Here is a 13,811-nt window from a genome sequence, read left to right as displayed (position 1 = left end):
TCTGGTTGGAAATATTTTTCTTGAACAGGGAGGAAGCAGGGAAAAGAAAACAAAACCTGCCTAACTCGCACGCACGCACGCACACACACACACACACACGAGCCAGCGCCCGTCGGACATCACTTGCTTTGAGTGGAGCATTACATCGGGATCTTTGCTTTCATCCTCCGATGGGCTTCGTCGCCATGAGGACCCCGCCGGCCGCGCGCCTGGAGTTGATTCTCCCGTCTTGCGTCGCCTGGATAATGTACTGTTGTGCAGCAGGTTAGTTACATTCAAGAAAATGCCCAACTTTGCGATTGGTGTACACTAATGATCACTTTGGAACGACGCATGGTTCGCATCATGGCAGTGCGGCTCCATCGCTCGGTTGGAAATTGGACCAATCTAGGGAACTGGGTGAATTTGACCCAATTATGAGTGGTTTACCATTTTGGGGGTTGTTTTGTTTAAAAATGGGGTGTGAAAGGCAAAAAATAATCGGTCCGGTTTTTAACCCAAATTTGGTCAAACGTTTGACCCAAATCGTCACGTGACTCTTGTTCTTAAACCTTGTGGGTCATGTGATTGCAAACAGTCTTTTTTATACCTCTTCAACAAACTGACAATAACTGCGAGAAACAATGGCGCATTCCACCCCCCCCCCCCCCCCCCAAAATGCGCACGGGATTTTTAGAGAATTCTGCGAATAAACCGAATCCGAAAAAGGTTCCTTAAATGAAGTGAGACAACAAGAAAATGATTGTAATTGCAAAATATGAACACGCAGTAACCCCGATATCTTGAGCTCCTCAATGTAGACATGAATAAATAAAAGTTTTTGGAGTAAAGCAGCACCCTTACAGTGAATACAAAATTGTGTATCACTTTTCTTGAAAGACAGATTCCCTGTCGTGAAATTAACTCCTTTCTACAATAAAGTCCACTGATATGTTAAATGTGTGCTTTTCAACGTGATGTTAAATGTGTGCTTTTCAACGTGAGGCTAGGCACAAGTGATAAAATAAGCATTTGAGTATTTATGTTTAGTCTATAAAGACCCCTCTATATCTCAATAGGCAGAAAACCAGACAAGCATTTGAAATGATGACCGATATACTGATCCAATTTAAAAGCATTAAAGGATTTAGAACCTATCTCATAGGTCAACTTTTGCTACTTTTTGCCCCTCCCGTCAGACAATATTAACACATCCAGCACCCGATACGGCAGTGTGTCTTTGTTTACACGCGCGCACACGCAAACGCCCTCACACACGTCCAATGGCTTTAATATTCGCAATTACACTTAAAAAACGATTGTTTTTCTCATTCCAATGAAAACAGCAAACGTGTGTCAAGTGTGAGGTCATCAGATGTTTCAAATGGAAACACACGGGCTCCAGCGCGTGCTCGAGGAAGCGCGCACTGGAGCGCCTCTGCGTGTGCGTAGGCAGGAGAGGTAAGAGGAGAGCAGAGGGGGACTATCAGTGACGTGCCTCTGTTATTGATCATACGTGAACAAACAGCTTTTCAATAAATACATAAAATGACGACTCGAAAAAACTTTGCGCCCGCCGCTTTGGCGCCCCCTGGCGTAGCTCTCCTATACCGATGCAAAAAACATCAAAGACATAAAATGGGGAGACAACTAAAGCCAGTTTATTTTAAAACGTTTTTCTGTCAGCTAGTTTATAAAATGTTGACGAGCTAGCCTATCATGCGTATGTTGGAATAGAGATGCACCACAAATGTGCAAATGGGAATGATTTTTTTTTTTTATAACTATGAAAAAAAAAAGAGGCGCGACTTGTCAACACGTCTTCCTTTGCATAGATTGCAAATGACATCTTTAGCGTTGATGAATGAAAGCGGAAGTGAAATTGAATGGAATTTGTTGATGTAGCGCCACCTTGTGGGCAGTACTCGACGAAAACAATGTCTCTGGCCAAGTGGTAGCACAACTGAAGTGAAATGAATTTCCTCCGTTCTTTGACATGTGCAACAGTCCTTGAAGTTATTCAGCATCCTGAAACTCGATGATTATCCCGTGATAAAAAGGATACCTTGTTGATTTCTTGTGACTATATTCTTTTAGGCCTTGTAAAAGTCTTGTCAATGTGAGGAATATCAGTCATGCAGGTGACACAATTTGACAAAAACTGAATTAGGACGACTGCATTCCTGCCTGTTTGCTGAATTTCTGGGTTTCACCAATGACCAAGGCATGTTTGCGGTTTCATCAGGACTATCCGATTATGAGTCAACATGTGACACGGCCAATGGATGGCGTCCTCACGGCTCCAACTGCTACAAAAAGATGGAGACCCCCAACGGTTGGCTGGGGGCTCGTCACGACTGCCTCTGGGAGGGCGGCGACCTGGTCTCCATCACCTCGTCATACGAGGAAAACTTTGTGAAAGCGCAAATGGGCAACAATCTGTACTGGATCGGACTCTCCAATCTGGTGAGACGAAAGTTGACTGACACCGGGCATTGGTTTTGTCAGAACTGTGACCAGTACTTGTGTTAGTTTTTTGAAGCTAGAGAAAATATGCTGACTTGGTCCAACACTGGTGTGACGCCGACCTACACCAACTGGGACAGATATTATAACGGAAGGTAAGAAAGTCACCTCTTTGGTCACCAGGTCAAAAAAAAAAAAATCTTCTCCCGACAGCTCCAACGTTGAGTCCTGCGGGTACATCAGCCAAGGCGTTCACCCCCTCAGTCCGCCTGGCAAGTGGAGACACGGATCGTGCAGATCCTCATCGGCATACATGCGCGAGCGTTCGCCGGACGGTGAGTCTGCACGTCTGTCGTGATGCTGAAAGGAGAAAAGCGCAATCATGTCGTCTTTCTGCAGCCTGTCCGGACGGATGGCCGTGTTCCTACAAAGACTTAGGTTACAGTTATAATCGAGTGGAGAGTGAGTGGCAGCGACGCTTCTTTCGACACCTGCACCGTCTGGTTGTGATTTTGTAATTAATTTCCTTTGGGTTTCAGCTTCTTACTGCAACTCTGGCGAGTTCCTGTTCAAGAACTCTTGTTATTTATTTGAGAAGACATTTAAAACTTGGCAAGCGGCTGAAGATTTCTGCAAGACAAAGCAAGGTCACCTGACCAGCATCCACTTCCACTTTGACGGGGTATTCTTGGCTGGTGAGACAAACTGACAACGCCAGCAATCGTCCCGAAATGTTTCACAAGTGCTTGTTCTGCTTTCCTCAAGCTCATCGGCGAGCAGCAAATGGACGGTACGCTTGGGTGGGACTCAGGAAGATCAATGGCAATTTCAAGTGGTGCGACAGATCACCTACAGCAAGTGACACGTATGCAACAGAGGTCTAAAAAGTTGTCATTTGTCCAGAATGAAGCTGTTATGTTAGAAGGCAAAAAGTTAAAAGTGAGGACAAAAAGTGTCACTTTAGCACAGGGGTAGTCATACTTTCTTTCGCAGGGCCATTAGGACTGAGGATACACAATAAACTGATGAATAACTAGTTTTGGAATCAGAGACTAGTAAGAACTGTTCAAACAATTTAAAAAGATGAACGGTAATAAAAATAGCAATTTCTCTAGTTATAAAAAGTGAAGACAATTTGTAATTTTAGTAAAATATTTATGCAAAATTTGTCTTTGCAAGCCACATAAATTGATGTGATGGGTCGTATCTGCCCCCCGGGCTTTGAGTTTGACACCTATGCAGTTTGGAATAAAAGACAATTGGCAAAATGTTGATGTAAGATTGATGTTAATAAAAATTGCTAGAATTTTTTTTTTTAAATCGAAGACAATTTGCAATTTTAGTACTGACACAAAGTCGATGCACAATTTGTCTTCGTGGGACAAATATAATTACACTGGCACCCCTGTAATTTAGCAGAACAAAGTTGTATTGAATAAGGAGGAAAATGTCAACCTCTGTCAAACAGATTTTAATTAGCTTTGCCTTGAGTCATGTTACAAGGGAAAAATGTCTTTTAGTTTAAGGATTCAAGAGATTGTGAAAATTATGAGAACGGTGAGAGGGGGAAAAAAAGATATGGATCAATGAAACGACTTGGAAGTCGGAAGCCATCTGAGCAACCGCAACTCCAAACGCGCTCAACTCACATCTGCTGTGTCCTCCGCAGTACGACGTCCCGTGGTATTTTCCAAAAGCTTCAGGTGACTGCACATTACTGCACCCCGATGGTCACGTTACCACCGGCGGTTGCACGGACTTTCGGCCCTTCATCTGTAAAAAAGGTCAAAGTCACCACGGCTCACTTTGCCCTTTCTCTTCTCATCGCTGTCATATTTGTTCCTTACAGGGAAGGTCAGAGATTCTCTTCCTCTTCTTCCGCCGTCGAAATCGGCATCAGGTAGGCGTTCACTCGGCAGCCCACATGCTGTGGCTAGTTTGCCCTCAAGTGACTCGAGTCTCTCTTGCAGGCTGGAGTGCAAAGTGCGGCTGGTGGCAGGAAAACCCTAACAACTTCTGCTACCTGATTAACCTCAAGCCCACCAAGACCTGGAAGGAGGCGCGAGACAATTGCGTCAGCCTCAGAGGCAACCTTCTCGGCATCACCGACTCGCACGAACACACCTTCATACATGGTGGGCTGTCCTGTTGCGCTTTCTTGTTGTGGCCGAAGGGCTTGACAAAAGATTCCTTTCCAAAGAAAGTGAAATCGAGAGAACTTACATCAACATTTTGCCAATTGTCTTTTATTCCAAATGGCATAGGTGTCAAACCCAAGTACCGGGGGCCAGATGCGGCCGGCCACATCATTTTATGTGGCCCGCAAAGACAAATTTTGCATCAAAGTTTTACTAAAATTACAAATTGTCCTCGCTTTTTAAAAATAGAGCTATTGCTGGTCATTTTTATTACCATTCATTTTTTAAAACTATTTGAACAGTTTTTACTAGTCTCCGACGTCAAAACTAGCTATATATGTTTAGTACCCTATGTACTCTATGTATATAAAAGTCGTTGACAGTCGTAATGGCCCCCCAAGGGAAACTATGACTACGATGTGGCCGGTGGTGACAAAAATGAGTTTGACACCCCTGTTCCAAAGAAATGATAAAAGACTTCCACCAACAAGAATACAACCCTAACGTCACCGGCACTTTTATTTAAGCGCTTTGCACACGCACTTGTAAGCTGTTTCAAACTCATGTTCTGTGTTTACCTTTGCTCCAAAGGTCTTCTGCCGAACGATCACTCTTTGTGGTTGGACACCATTGTTGAAGACGGGAGCAAGCAATCTGAAGAATCCTCACCCAGTTCCGTCCACTTGGGCGCAAGTGGGTCTCAAACCCCCGCCGATGTTTATCAGCCGGCGACGTTGTGTAGGAGCGCTGAGCACCTGTGGTCTTCTAGGTAACCCCCCCGGTGGACACTGTAACTCCTTACTAAGTGGCAAGGGTGACTGGGAAGTTGTCGACTGCGAGAAGAAGAGCGGCTACGTCTGCAAGAGAAGAGGTAAGACAAGATGGTTGAAACTGAATGACTCTACTTCTTGTCAAACTCATTTTAATAAACAGTAATTACTCATTTTACGTTTTACTGTACGTTTGAGTTTGATTACGTTTGGTTGAATGTATCGATTCCCACATGTAATTTCAGACTCTCCACTTACAAGGTAGCCATACATATGTTTTTCTAAATTGTTCTGCGAAGTGAGCTTCTGTCACTCTAGCAATCAACACATTTGAAGGAGCTCGAGTACCTATGCCTTCCTTAGCAGCTCGATGGTGACAGCCAGCAGGTGGTGACAACAGGTCTTCAGCAAGGTCAGCATGGATCCTCTCAGCTGCATGACAAAAGCAACAAAATATACAGTTCTTATATGTTTGTGCTTCCCTGATTTTGCATGAACTACCAATGTCCTTGCGGAAAACCCCACTAGTTTATCTAGCTAGCTAATTTACCTAGCTAGCTAGCTAGTTTATCTAGCTACACACACGTATTATACTTCCTAAATAATTAATGGAATTTGACCATTAATTGGTTGAATTATTTTCCCCCATGTGGACATGCGTCTATGCTAGATAACGAGAGAGGTCATGAGACAAGAAGCAGCAGTCAATGACGGACATCAGCTACAAAATTCACTTCAGTTCTGCCTTCAACACCATTGTGCCACAACGTCTCATCAGCAAACTTGACATGCTGGGCCTCAGTACCTGCCTCTGCAACTGGCTACTGGACTTCCTCTGTCAGAGGCCACAGGTGGTACGTGTTGGCGACAAAATCTCCGCCAGCATCACGTTGAGCACAGGGGCCCCCCAAGGCTGCGTGCTCAGTCCGCTGCTCTTCACCCTGCTGACGCATAACTGCACTGCAACCTACAGCGACAACCGCATAGTGTAGTTTGCTGACGACACGACTCTGGTGGGTCTCATCACCAAGGGAGATGAGACTCAATACAGGTTGGAGGTCGACCTTCTGACCACGTGGTGCAGGGACAACAACCTCCTGCTGAACGTCGACAAAACCAAGGAGATTGTTGTTGACTTCCGGAAGGGTCACACCCAACACCTGCCGCTGACCATCGACGGTGCTGTGGTGGAGAGAGTGAGCAGCGCCAGGTTCCTGGGGGTGCACATCAGTGAGGATCTCTCCTGGTCCACCAACACCGCATCACTGGCGAAGAAGGCCCAGCGCCCCCTGTACTTCTTGCGGAAACTCAGGCGGGCGGGCGAGCGCTCCTCCGGCCGTCATGACTACATTTCACCGTGGCACCATTGAGAGCGTCTTCTCCAGCTGTATTGCTGTTTGAGGTGGCAGCTGCACTGACTACAACTTGAAGGCCCTGCAGCGCATAGTGAACACAGCTGGTAAGATGATTGGTGCTTCACTCCCCTCCTTGAAGGACATTTACACCTCCCATCTCACCCGCAAGGCGACCACGATTGTGAGTGATGTGAGTCACCCCGCTCACTCTTTGTTCGATCTTCTGCCCTCTGGGAAGAGGTACAGGAGCCTGCGCTCGCTCCCGCACCACCAGACTCACCAACAGCTTCATACTCCAGGCTGTTAGGATCCTGAACTCTCTCCCCCTTTCTGCGTAGTGTCCTGTACTTTTGCGCTATGCTTACTGTCTGCTGTATGCACACTTGCTCCGTTTTGCTCCTCTTATTTATTGGGTTATTTGTTTATTTATTATTTATTCATCACTCTTATTATTTATTGTTTGTGCCTTCTTGTTTTTATTTTGTGTCGTTTACTTGTATGTCTATCGTGTGCTATGTCTCGTCACCGTGGGATAGAGGAAACGTAATTTCGGTTTCTTTGTGTGTCTTGACATGTGAAGAGATTGACAATAAAGCAGACTTTGACTTTTTAATAAATAACCTAGCTAGATTAGTTTTATGCTTATGTTGGTGTGTAACCAACTTGTCAAGCGAAGAATTTGCTTTCTCCCAAAGTGAATTTCCCCGTCTGTCTGTCTGTCTGTCTGTCTATGTATGAAGTGGGCGGGCTTGTACAGACAGGGAGGGCGTTGGTCTGACCTTTGGATGCCACGGCGACAATTACGTTGGGAAGGCGCTCGCTCGCTCACACGGTGAGACCAGACGACGCGAAGGAGGCCGACAAGTGAGTTTGCTTTCTTTTGTTTGACCCGTATAGACACATAGTTTTGCTTTTAAAAAGGAGCGACCGTTTGTGGCGTTATTTAGTGAGCCGGCCAGATGGTCGGACGCTTTCTCCCTATATTGTCAGTTGTTTTCTTTGATTGAGGTTTGGGGGAAGGTGGGTCCCCTACTTCTTTAGGGAACGCAACGACAAGGAAGCGAAGCCAGTAGCAAAGTCAGTGTCGAGCAGCCTCGAGAACCAGGAAGCAAGTCCTAACAAGGGTGGAAATCAGGCCACCTTCTGCGCTTTGGGTGTGGAATGGTATTGTGCAAGGAAATCAAGGTTCGCCTTTTGCTTTCAGTTTCACGGGGGAAAGATGGCTCTGGATGCTGAGAGCAAGGAGCTGCTGTTGAAAACGCTGGAAGACCTGGGACATGACGACTTCAAGAAGTTCAAGTTTCATATGCATCTGCCTAAGAGAAAAGAAGAAAACGCAGACCGGACTGACATCGCCGAAGAGCTGGTGAACAGGTACAGCAAGAACGCTGTGGCGGAGACCATCAAGATTCTGGAGAAGATCAACAACTACGAACTGGCCGAGAAGCTGCGCAGCCACGTGCCGCAAATCAAAGGTAAGCGTGGCTTCTGGTGGTGGGGAGGGCTTTCCACAAAGCAGCTCTCCGATGCTGCCCTACCCCTCTTGCCCCCTTCACTTGCCTCCTTGAGTGGAAGTGGCGGCATGGGCGCAGCACGCTTGCGGCCAGGCCTAAAGACGCGTTTGATCTCCTTCAGGTGTCACCCGTGCGCCCTCAGATAACATCTCCTTAGAGGTCCAGATGGGCGAATTCAAGCGGGAGCTGCAAGAGAACCTGCGAGCCATGTACCGCAAGGCTCCCGAGGGCAACACAGAGCCCAGCCAGCAGGAGGCTCTGGAGAGCGTCTACACCAAGCTCCACATTAGCCGCGGCGTCGCCGGTCTTCCCGACAAGCAGCGCAAGATCCTTCACATGGAGATGCGCGGCGAAGACGAGGAGGAGGAGTCAATCGAGCCGTGCGACATCTTCAAAAGCGAGAAGCCCCTTCGTACCATGGTCAGCGTGGGCTTCGCGGGCATCGGGAAGACTTTCCTGGTGCGCAAGTTTGTCCTGGACTGGGCCAACGGGACAACCAACACAGACGTGGACTTCATCTTTCCCTTGCCCTTCCGCGAGTTGAACTTGGAGGAGGAGGAAAGCTTTTCGCTGGCAGAGCTCATCCAGCACTTCATGTGCGACAGCAAGGAGGGCATCGAGAGGCTGCAGCACATCTTGGTCAGGCTGCAAGATTTGGGCAAGCGCACCTACCAAAGCAGCAGCGTCAAGATTTTGTTTGTACTGGATGGCTTGGACGAGTGCCGCCTCAAACTGGACCTGAGCGACGAGCGCAAGGAGCGCCTGGATGTGACCGGAGCGTACCCCGTGGAGGTCCTCCTGGCGCATCTCATCAAGGGGAACCTGCTTCCCTGCGCCCGGCTTTGGATCACCACGCGGCCCCAGTCGGCCCGCGACATCCCGCCGCGCCTGGTGGACGGCCGAACCGAGGTGAATGGCTTCAGCCGCTCCCAGAGGCTGGACTACTTCAGGAAGAAGTTCCCCAATGACGAGAAGGACGTCATCAAGCACATCCAAAAGTCCCGCAGCATTTTCATCATGTGCCACATGCCCATCTTCTGCTGGCTCACCGCCACCGTTCTCCGAGATTATCGGCAGCACGGAAAGAAGCTGCCCGAAACCCTGACCGAGATGTACACAGAGTTCCTACTCTATCACCTGGGCAGGTCCGAGGAGCGAGGGGGCCAGAAGAGCACGGAGTACGTCAAAGCGCTGGCCAAGATGGCTTTTCGGCATCTCATGAAAAAGCAACAGATCTTCTACGAGCGCGACTTGCGGGAAAGCGGCTTGGATGACCCGCAGGTCGCAAAACACTTGGGAGTCTTCACCGAGGTCTTCGAGGAGGTACTCCCGCTCAAGAAATACCAACGCAGCAAGATCTTTCAGTTCATCCACCTGAGCATCCAGGAATATCTGGCCGCTCTCTACGTGATGATGAGCCTGTTCCAGGACAACAAGAACGTGCTGGGAGAGCTCCCGATGCATTGCGAGCAGACGTCGCTCGTCCGGGTCCACGAGGCGGCCATCCGCAAAGCCTCAGAAAGTGAGGGAAACCTGGACTTGTTCCTCCGCTTCTTGGTGGGCCTTTCCTTGCAGTGCAACCAGGAGCTTATTGGCGAGCTGCTGAAGGCTCCCAAGAACTTCAGCCACAGCAACGCAGAAACAGTCCGCTTGATCGAGCAACAGATAGATAAGAACTCTCCTGAGGAGAACATCAACTTGTTCTACTGCCTGAAAGAGCTGAAGGACGAGTCCCTGCTGAAGCAAATCCAAAGACAAGCGCAGATCTGCGGTGAGAACGTACCTCCGGCCATGTGGTCGGCCCTGGTCTTCTTCTTGCGGGCTTCCGACGAAGCCATGAGCTGCTTCGACCTCTGGAAATACGCTCCGTCTGAGAAGGGGCTCCTGATGCTGCTGCCGGTGGTCAAGGCTTCTCGAAAATCACAGTAAGTGCCGTCGAGCCAGCACGTTGAACCGTCCGCCCACATGTGTCAGCCGGCCGCCCTCTTGTCTTCTCAGGCTCCGGCACTGCAACCTGAGCAAGAAAAGCTGCGAGGCGCTGGCCTCCGTTCTAAGCTCGCCCTGCAGCCTGAGGGAGCTGGATCTCAGCCACAACGACTTGCGTGACGACGGGCTGGAGGCGCTCGCCGCCGGACTGGCAAAGCCGCAGTGCGCCTTGCAAGTCCTCTGGTAAGGCTCTCCTCCACCCCCGTCGAGCGAGCGGCAGAAGGCCAGCCGGCCCAAGAACCTTGGGCTTGTGTCAGCCGGCCGCCCTCTTGTCTTCTTAGGCTCCAGTACTGCAAGCTGAGCAAGAAAAGCTGGGAGGCGCTGGCCTCCGTTCTAAGCTCGCCCTGCAGCCTGGGAGAGCTGGATCTCAGCAACAACGACTTGTGTGACGACGGGCTGGAGGCGCTCGCCGCCGGACTGGCAAAGCCGCACTGCACCTTGCAAGTCCTCAAGTAAGGCTCTCCTCCACCCCCGTCGAGCGAGCAGCAGAAGGCCAGCCGGCCCAAGAACCTTGGGCTTGTGTCAGCCGGCCGCCCTCTTGTCTTCTCAGGCTCAGTAGCTGCAAGCTGAGCAAGAAAAGCTGCGAGGCACTGGCCTCCGTTCTAAGCTTGCCTTGCAGCCTGAGGAAGCTGGATCTCACCTGGAACGACTTGTGTGACGACGGGCTGGAGGCGCTCGCCGCCGGACTGGCAAAGCCGGAGTGCACCTTGCAAGTCCTCAGGTAAGGCTCTCCTCCACCCCCGTCGAGCGAGCGGCAGAAGGCCAGCCGGCCCAAGAACCTTGGGCTTGTGTCAGCCGGCCGCCCTCTTGTCTTCTCAGGCTCCAGTACTGCAAGCTGAGCAAGAAAAGCTGCGAGGCGCTGGCCAAGGCTCTCCGGTCCAACCCCTCCCACCTCCAAAACCTGAACTTGTGGGCCAATGACATCAAAGAGGAAGAAAGGCAGGTCTTGGCAGAGGTCCAAAAGGATCCTCGCTGCAGTGTGAAGCTCGAGTGGTAGGTTCCAAACATCTTCCAGGGCGCTCGCTCGCTCGTCTGAATGGACCGGCGACACTTGTGCGTTGAAGAAAATGGGTAGCTACAAAGACAGATGTGCTTACAGCTCATGGACTAAAGCACCTAAAGTCACACCAGAAAGAAACATTTGAAGCATCTCATTCTAGCTAGTACACACCAAATCAATAACGGCGACAGAAGTAGATATTTTTAGACGAGATGTGATGGACTATGTGGTCATGAGAAATGTTTTGAGAATAACTTGATGATCTGATGATATTTGTATTTGTTGTGCACTTTGAAATAACAAATGTTGCCTTAATGAAGTAAGTGGTCAATGCATGCCAAACGCTTGATGATATCGCAACATTTGTCCTTTTTGGCGTGAACATATTTGCGCTCATACTTGTGATCCGACAACTGAAAATCGAGAGAAGTGGTCGTTTTTGGTCATGTAAAAATTTAGCAAATGTGTGATAAACAGGAGGGAAATGTTCGAATAATTGAAGTAAAGCCTTGGCCTGACAGACCTGGAGGCCTTGTCTTTACGAGTTTATGACTTTTCCTTTTATCTAGGTTCTTCCTCTTTAGTGACAGGGCTGTCTGGCCGGCTGAGGTCGTTGAGGTTGGCCAAAGGGTCATGAATTTCAACGCGTCCGTTTGCCATTAGCTCTGCTGCAAAGAAACACAAAACTAGCGTTTATACAGCAGAATTAAAAGATGAATATTCCATTCATGACCAAGTTGATCTTACAGTTTTGTCGCCCTCTGGTGGCGAGATGATTTAACATTACATTGGAGGTCACAAAAGTGCGTCTTGTGAGTTCACCGAAAGCACCAAGCAAATCCCATTTGGGTTACCGAAGCTGCCATGTACACCGAGACAAACTACAATGCATAGCTTTGTGAGAGAATCTATAATGGTCGGTTATATACTGAAGATTTTATTTCAATGGGTAAACCTGACAGACATAACACTACTACATTGGAAAGAAACGTTTCCCTTGGAGTCAAAACAATGTAAGTAATTAAGACTTTTAAATGGGAGTACAAATGAGATTATAAAAGTAGACGAGCAACATTTCAAAAAGAAAATGGCTTTATTCACACAGCAACTGGTTGAAAAACTTTTGACGAATGGATCAACTCGAGAGGTCAGCAGTTATTTTCAGTGCGACGAAAATGTTACTTAAAGAAAGCTAAAGAAATACTTACAGAATAATGAAGGCTTTTTTTTAACCGGCCAACAAGTCCAAACAAGTCGCTTCGCTTTTTTCTGCCGCCGCCGCCGCTCACTTCTGCGTTCAGGCAAGTGTAATACGTATTGCGTCATGAAAATGTCATGACGTACGCGACCCCACCGCTTCAACGTCAACGTAAATTCATTTCAAACAAGAAAGCACACATTCAACTATATTGACTTTCTTATTGAAAAAATGCCATTTATATTGATACTAAATAATAATAAAAAAACTGAAACAGTTTCCTGGAAATTCCCTGTCGTGATTCATGCGGGCAAATTCATCATCGTTCTTTCACTTCCTAAATGAGCGCTGCAAATACTTTTGTCCCCTAAAATTAAATAAGCTCGCATTGATACGCCCGAGCATTTTGCTCACAAGCTACCAGCACCATGATCGTGGGTGATGGACAGAAGATGCACTTCATACAAGAATTTCAGCGTGTCACTTTTATTTAAAATGAAGTATTAATAGACTGTCCATATTTGTAGATTCCCGGGACCAGAAAGCAGAAATAAGTATGGATGATTGTGACAATGGAAAAAGAGGAAACATGCATTCCAACAAGAGAAACAGCATCATCTTCCAAATAAAGCACTTCAAGTCATCTTCAGCAGCGATACCAAAATAAGCCCGGATATGAAACACTCCAAACAATCATTTAATAGTTGAAACAATAAGATTCATCTTCATAATAATAATAATAATGTTTATGCCAATACTGGAAAAGAATCAATTGTGAGGTCAGAAAATGCCATGCAGAACCAACGCTAGTGAGAATAAATGGAATACAAAATTTTGATTAAATGTGTGGATTAGAAGAAGCAGGCCCCGCCCACAAGCAGCCATCGTCGTGTGCATATCAGTCGAGCAAATCAAAATCAAATATCTTTCTTGGAGCAAAGATGCGCCCAAAATAAACAATTGGTCTTTCAACACAAAACTGTACAACAAGCTTTTCATTCAGTTCACACCATTCAAACTATTTTCATTATCATTCCATCCCAGTCCTGCTTAGAACGAGTCAACTCGTCCGACTTTGCTGTTCAAGTTATCGCCGTACATTCGCTTTGAGATGCACGTGTGGCTCTTTAGAGTTTTTGTTTTGTTTTTCAATCTATTTCAATCAAATTGAGCAAATAACTCACTGGGGTTCAATTCACAACTGAGCGGAAAAACTGCAAAAGGGCCGTCGTCGTTACATGCGAGTCATCTCTACCGTGGCAAAGTTCTTCTCTGATGTATTGATGAGAAAAAAGGCTCGATAAATAGGTTGGGACGTCCGAAAACGAGAAGACAATCTCCAAGCCGAGCGGCGCTCAAGTACAGCACTGTACCTCCCTCAGTGCAGTGGTTGAATGTGTGATTG

General features: G+C 47.6%; 2 protein-coding genes and 2 long non-coding RNA genes across 13 annotated transcripts; 3 read left to right on the top strand and 1 right to left on the bottom strand.

Moving 5' to 3' along the window:
* Positions 1-2,205: 2,205 nt before the first annotated feature.
* Positions 2,206-3,329, top strand: LOC119117534 (secretory phospholipase A2 receptor-like). Its single transcript, XM_037243872.1, has 6 exons — positions 2,206-2,445; positions 2,512-2,600; positions 2,659-2,780; positions 2,845-2,907; positions 2,985-3,140; positions 3,211-3,329. Exons 1-6 carry the CDS (start codon positions 2,206-2,208, stop codon positions 3,327-3,329), a joined length of 789 nt encoding a protein of 262 aa, XP_037099767.1.
* Positions 3,330-4,116: 787 nt separating this feature from the next.
* LOC119117355 lies at positions 4,117-5,454 on the top strand. The gene is made up of 5 exons (XR_005096504.1): positions 4,117-4,229; positions 4,295-4,345; positions 4,416-4,580; positions 5,175-5,276; positions 5,353-5,454. It is a non-coding gene; the product is annotated as an uncharacterized LOC119117355 (long non-coding RNA).
* A 1,958-nt stretch (positions 5,455-7,412) lies between these two features.
* LOC119117050 (NACHT, LRR and PYD domains-containing protein 12-like) lies at positions 7,413-11,527 on the top strand. 10 transcript variants are annotated; one of them, XM_037243006.1, is made up of 7 exons: positions 7,414-7,572; positions 7,913-8,183; positions 8,365-10,147; positions 10,221-10,391; positions 10,466-10,660; positions 10,759-10,929; positions 11,028-11,527. In XM_037243006.1, exons 2-7 carry the CDS (start codon positions 7,928-7,930, stop codon positions 11,203-11,205), a joined length of 2,754 nt encoding a protein of 917 aa, XP_037098901.1. In that variant the 5' UTR covers positions 7,414-7,572; positions 7,913-7,927; the 3' UTR covers positions 11,206-11,527. The 10 variants fall into 10 exon arrangements, with proteins under 10 accessions (XP_037098907.1, XP_037098901.1, XP_037098909.1 ...); XM_037243005.1 differs by having other exon boundaries at positions 7,415-7,572; positions 8,344-10,147; XM_037243007.1 differs by having other exon boundaries at positions 7,416-7,572; positions 8,344-10,147; positions 10,490-10,660.
* Positions 11,418-13,786, bottom strand: LOC119117052. The gene is made up of 2 exons (XR_005096409.1): positions 12,417-13,786; positions 11,418-11,876 (listed from the first exon to the last, which is right to left on the bottom strand). It is a non-coding gene; the product is annotated as an uncharacterized LOC119117052 (long non-coding RNA).
* Positions 13,787-13,811: the final 25 nt, after the last annotated feature.

This window comes from Syngnathus acus, chromosome 23, assembly GCF_901709675.1.
Source record: "Syngnathus acus chromosome 23, fSynAcu1.2, whole genome shotgun sequence".
NCBI lineage: Eukaryota > Metazoa > Chordata > Actinopteri > Syngnathiformes > Syngnathidae > Syngnathus > Syngnathus acus.
Note: the sequence above shows the minus strand (reverse complement) of the source record. Positions and strands in the feature narration are given on the sequence as shown.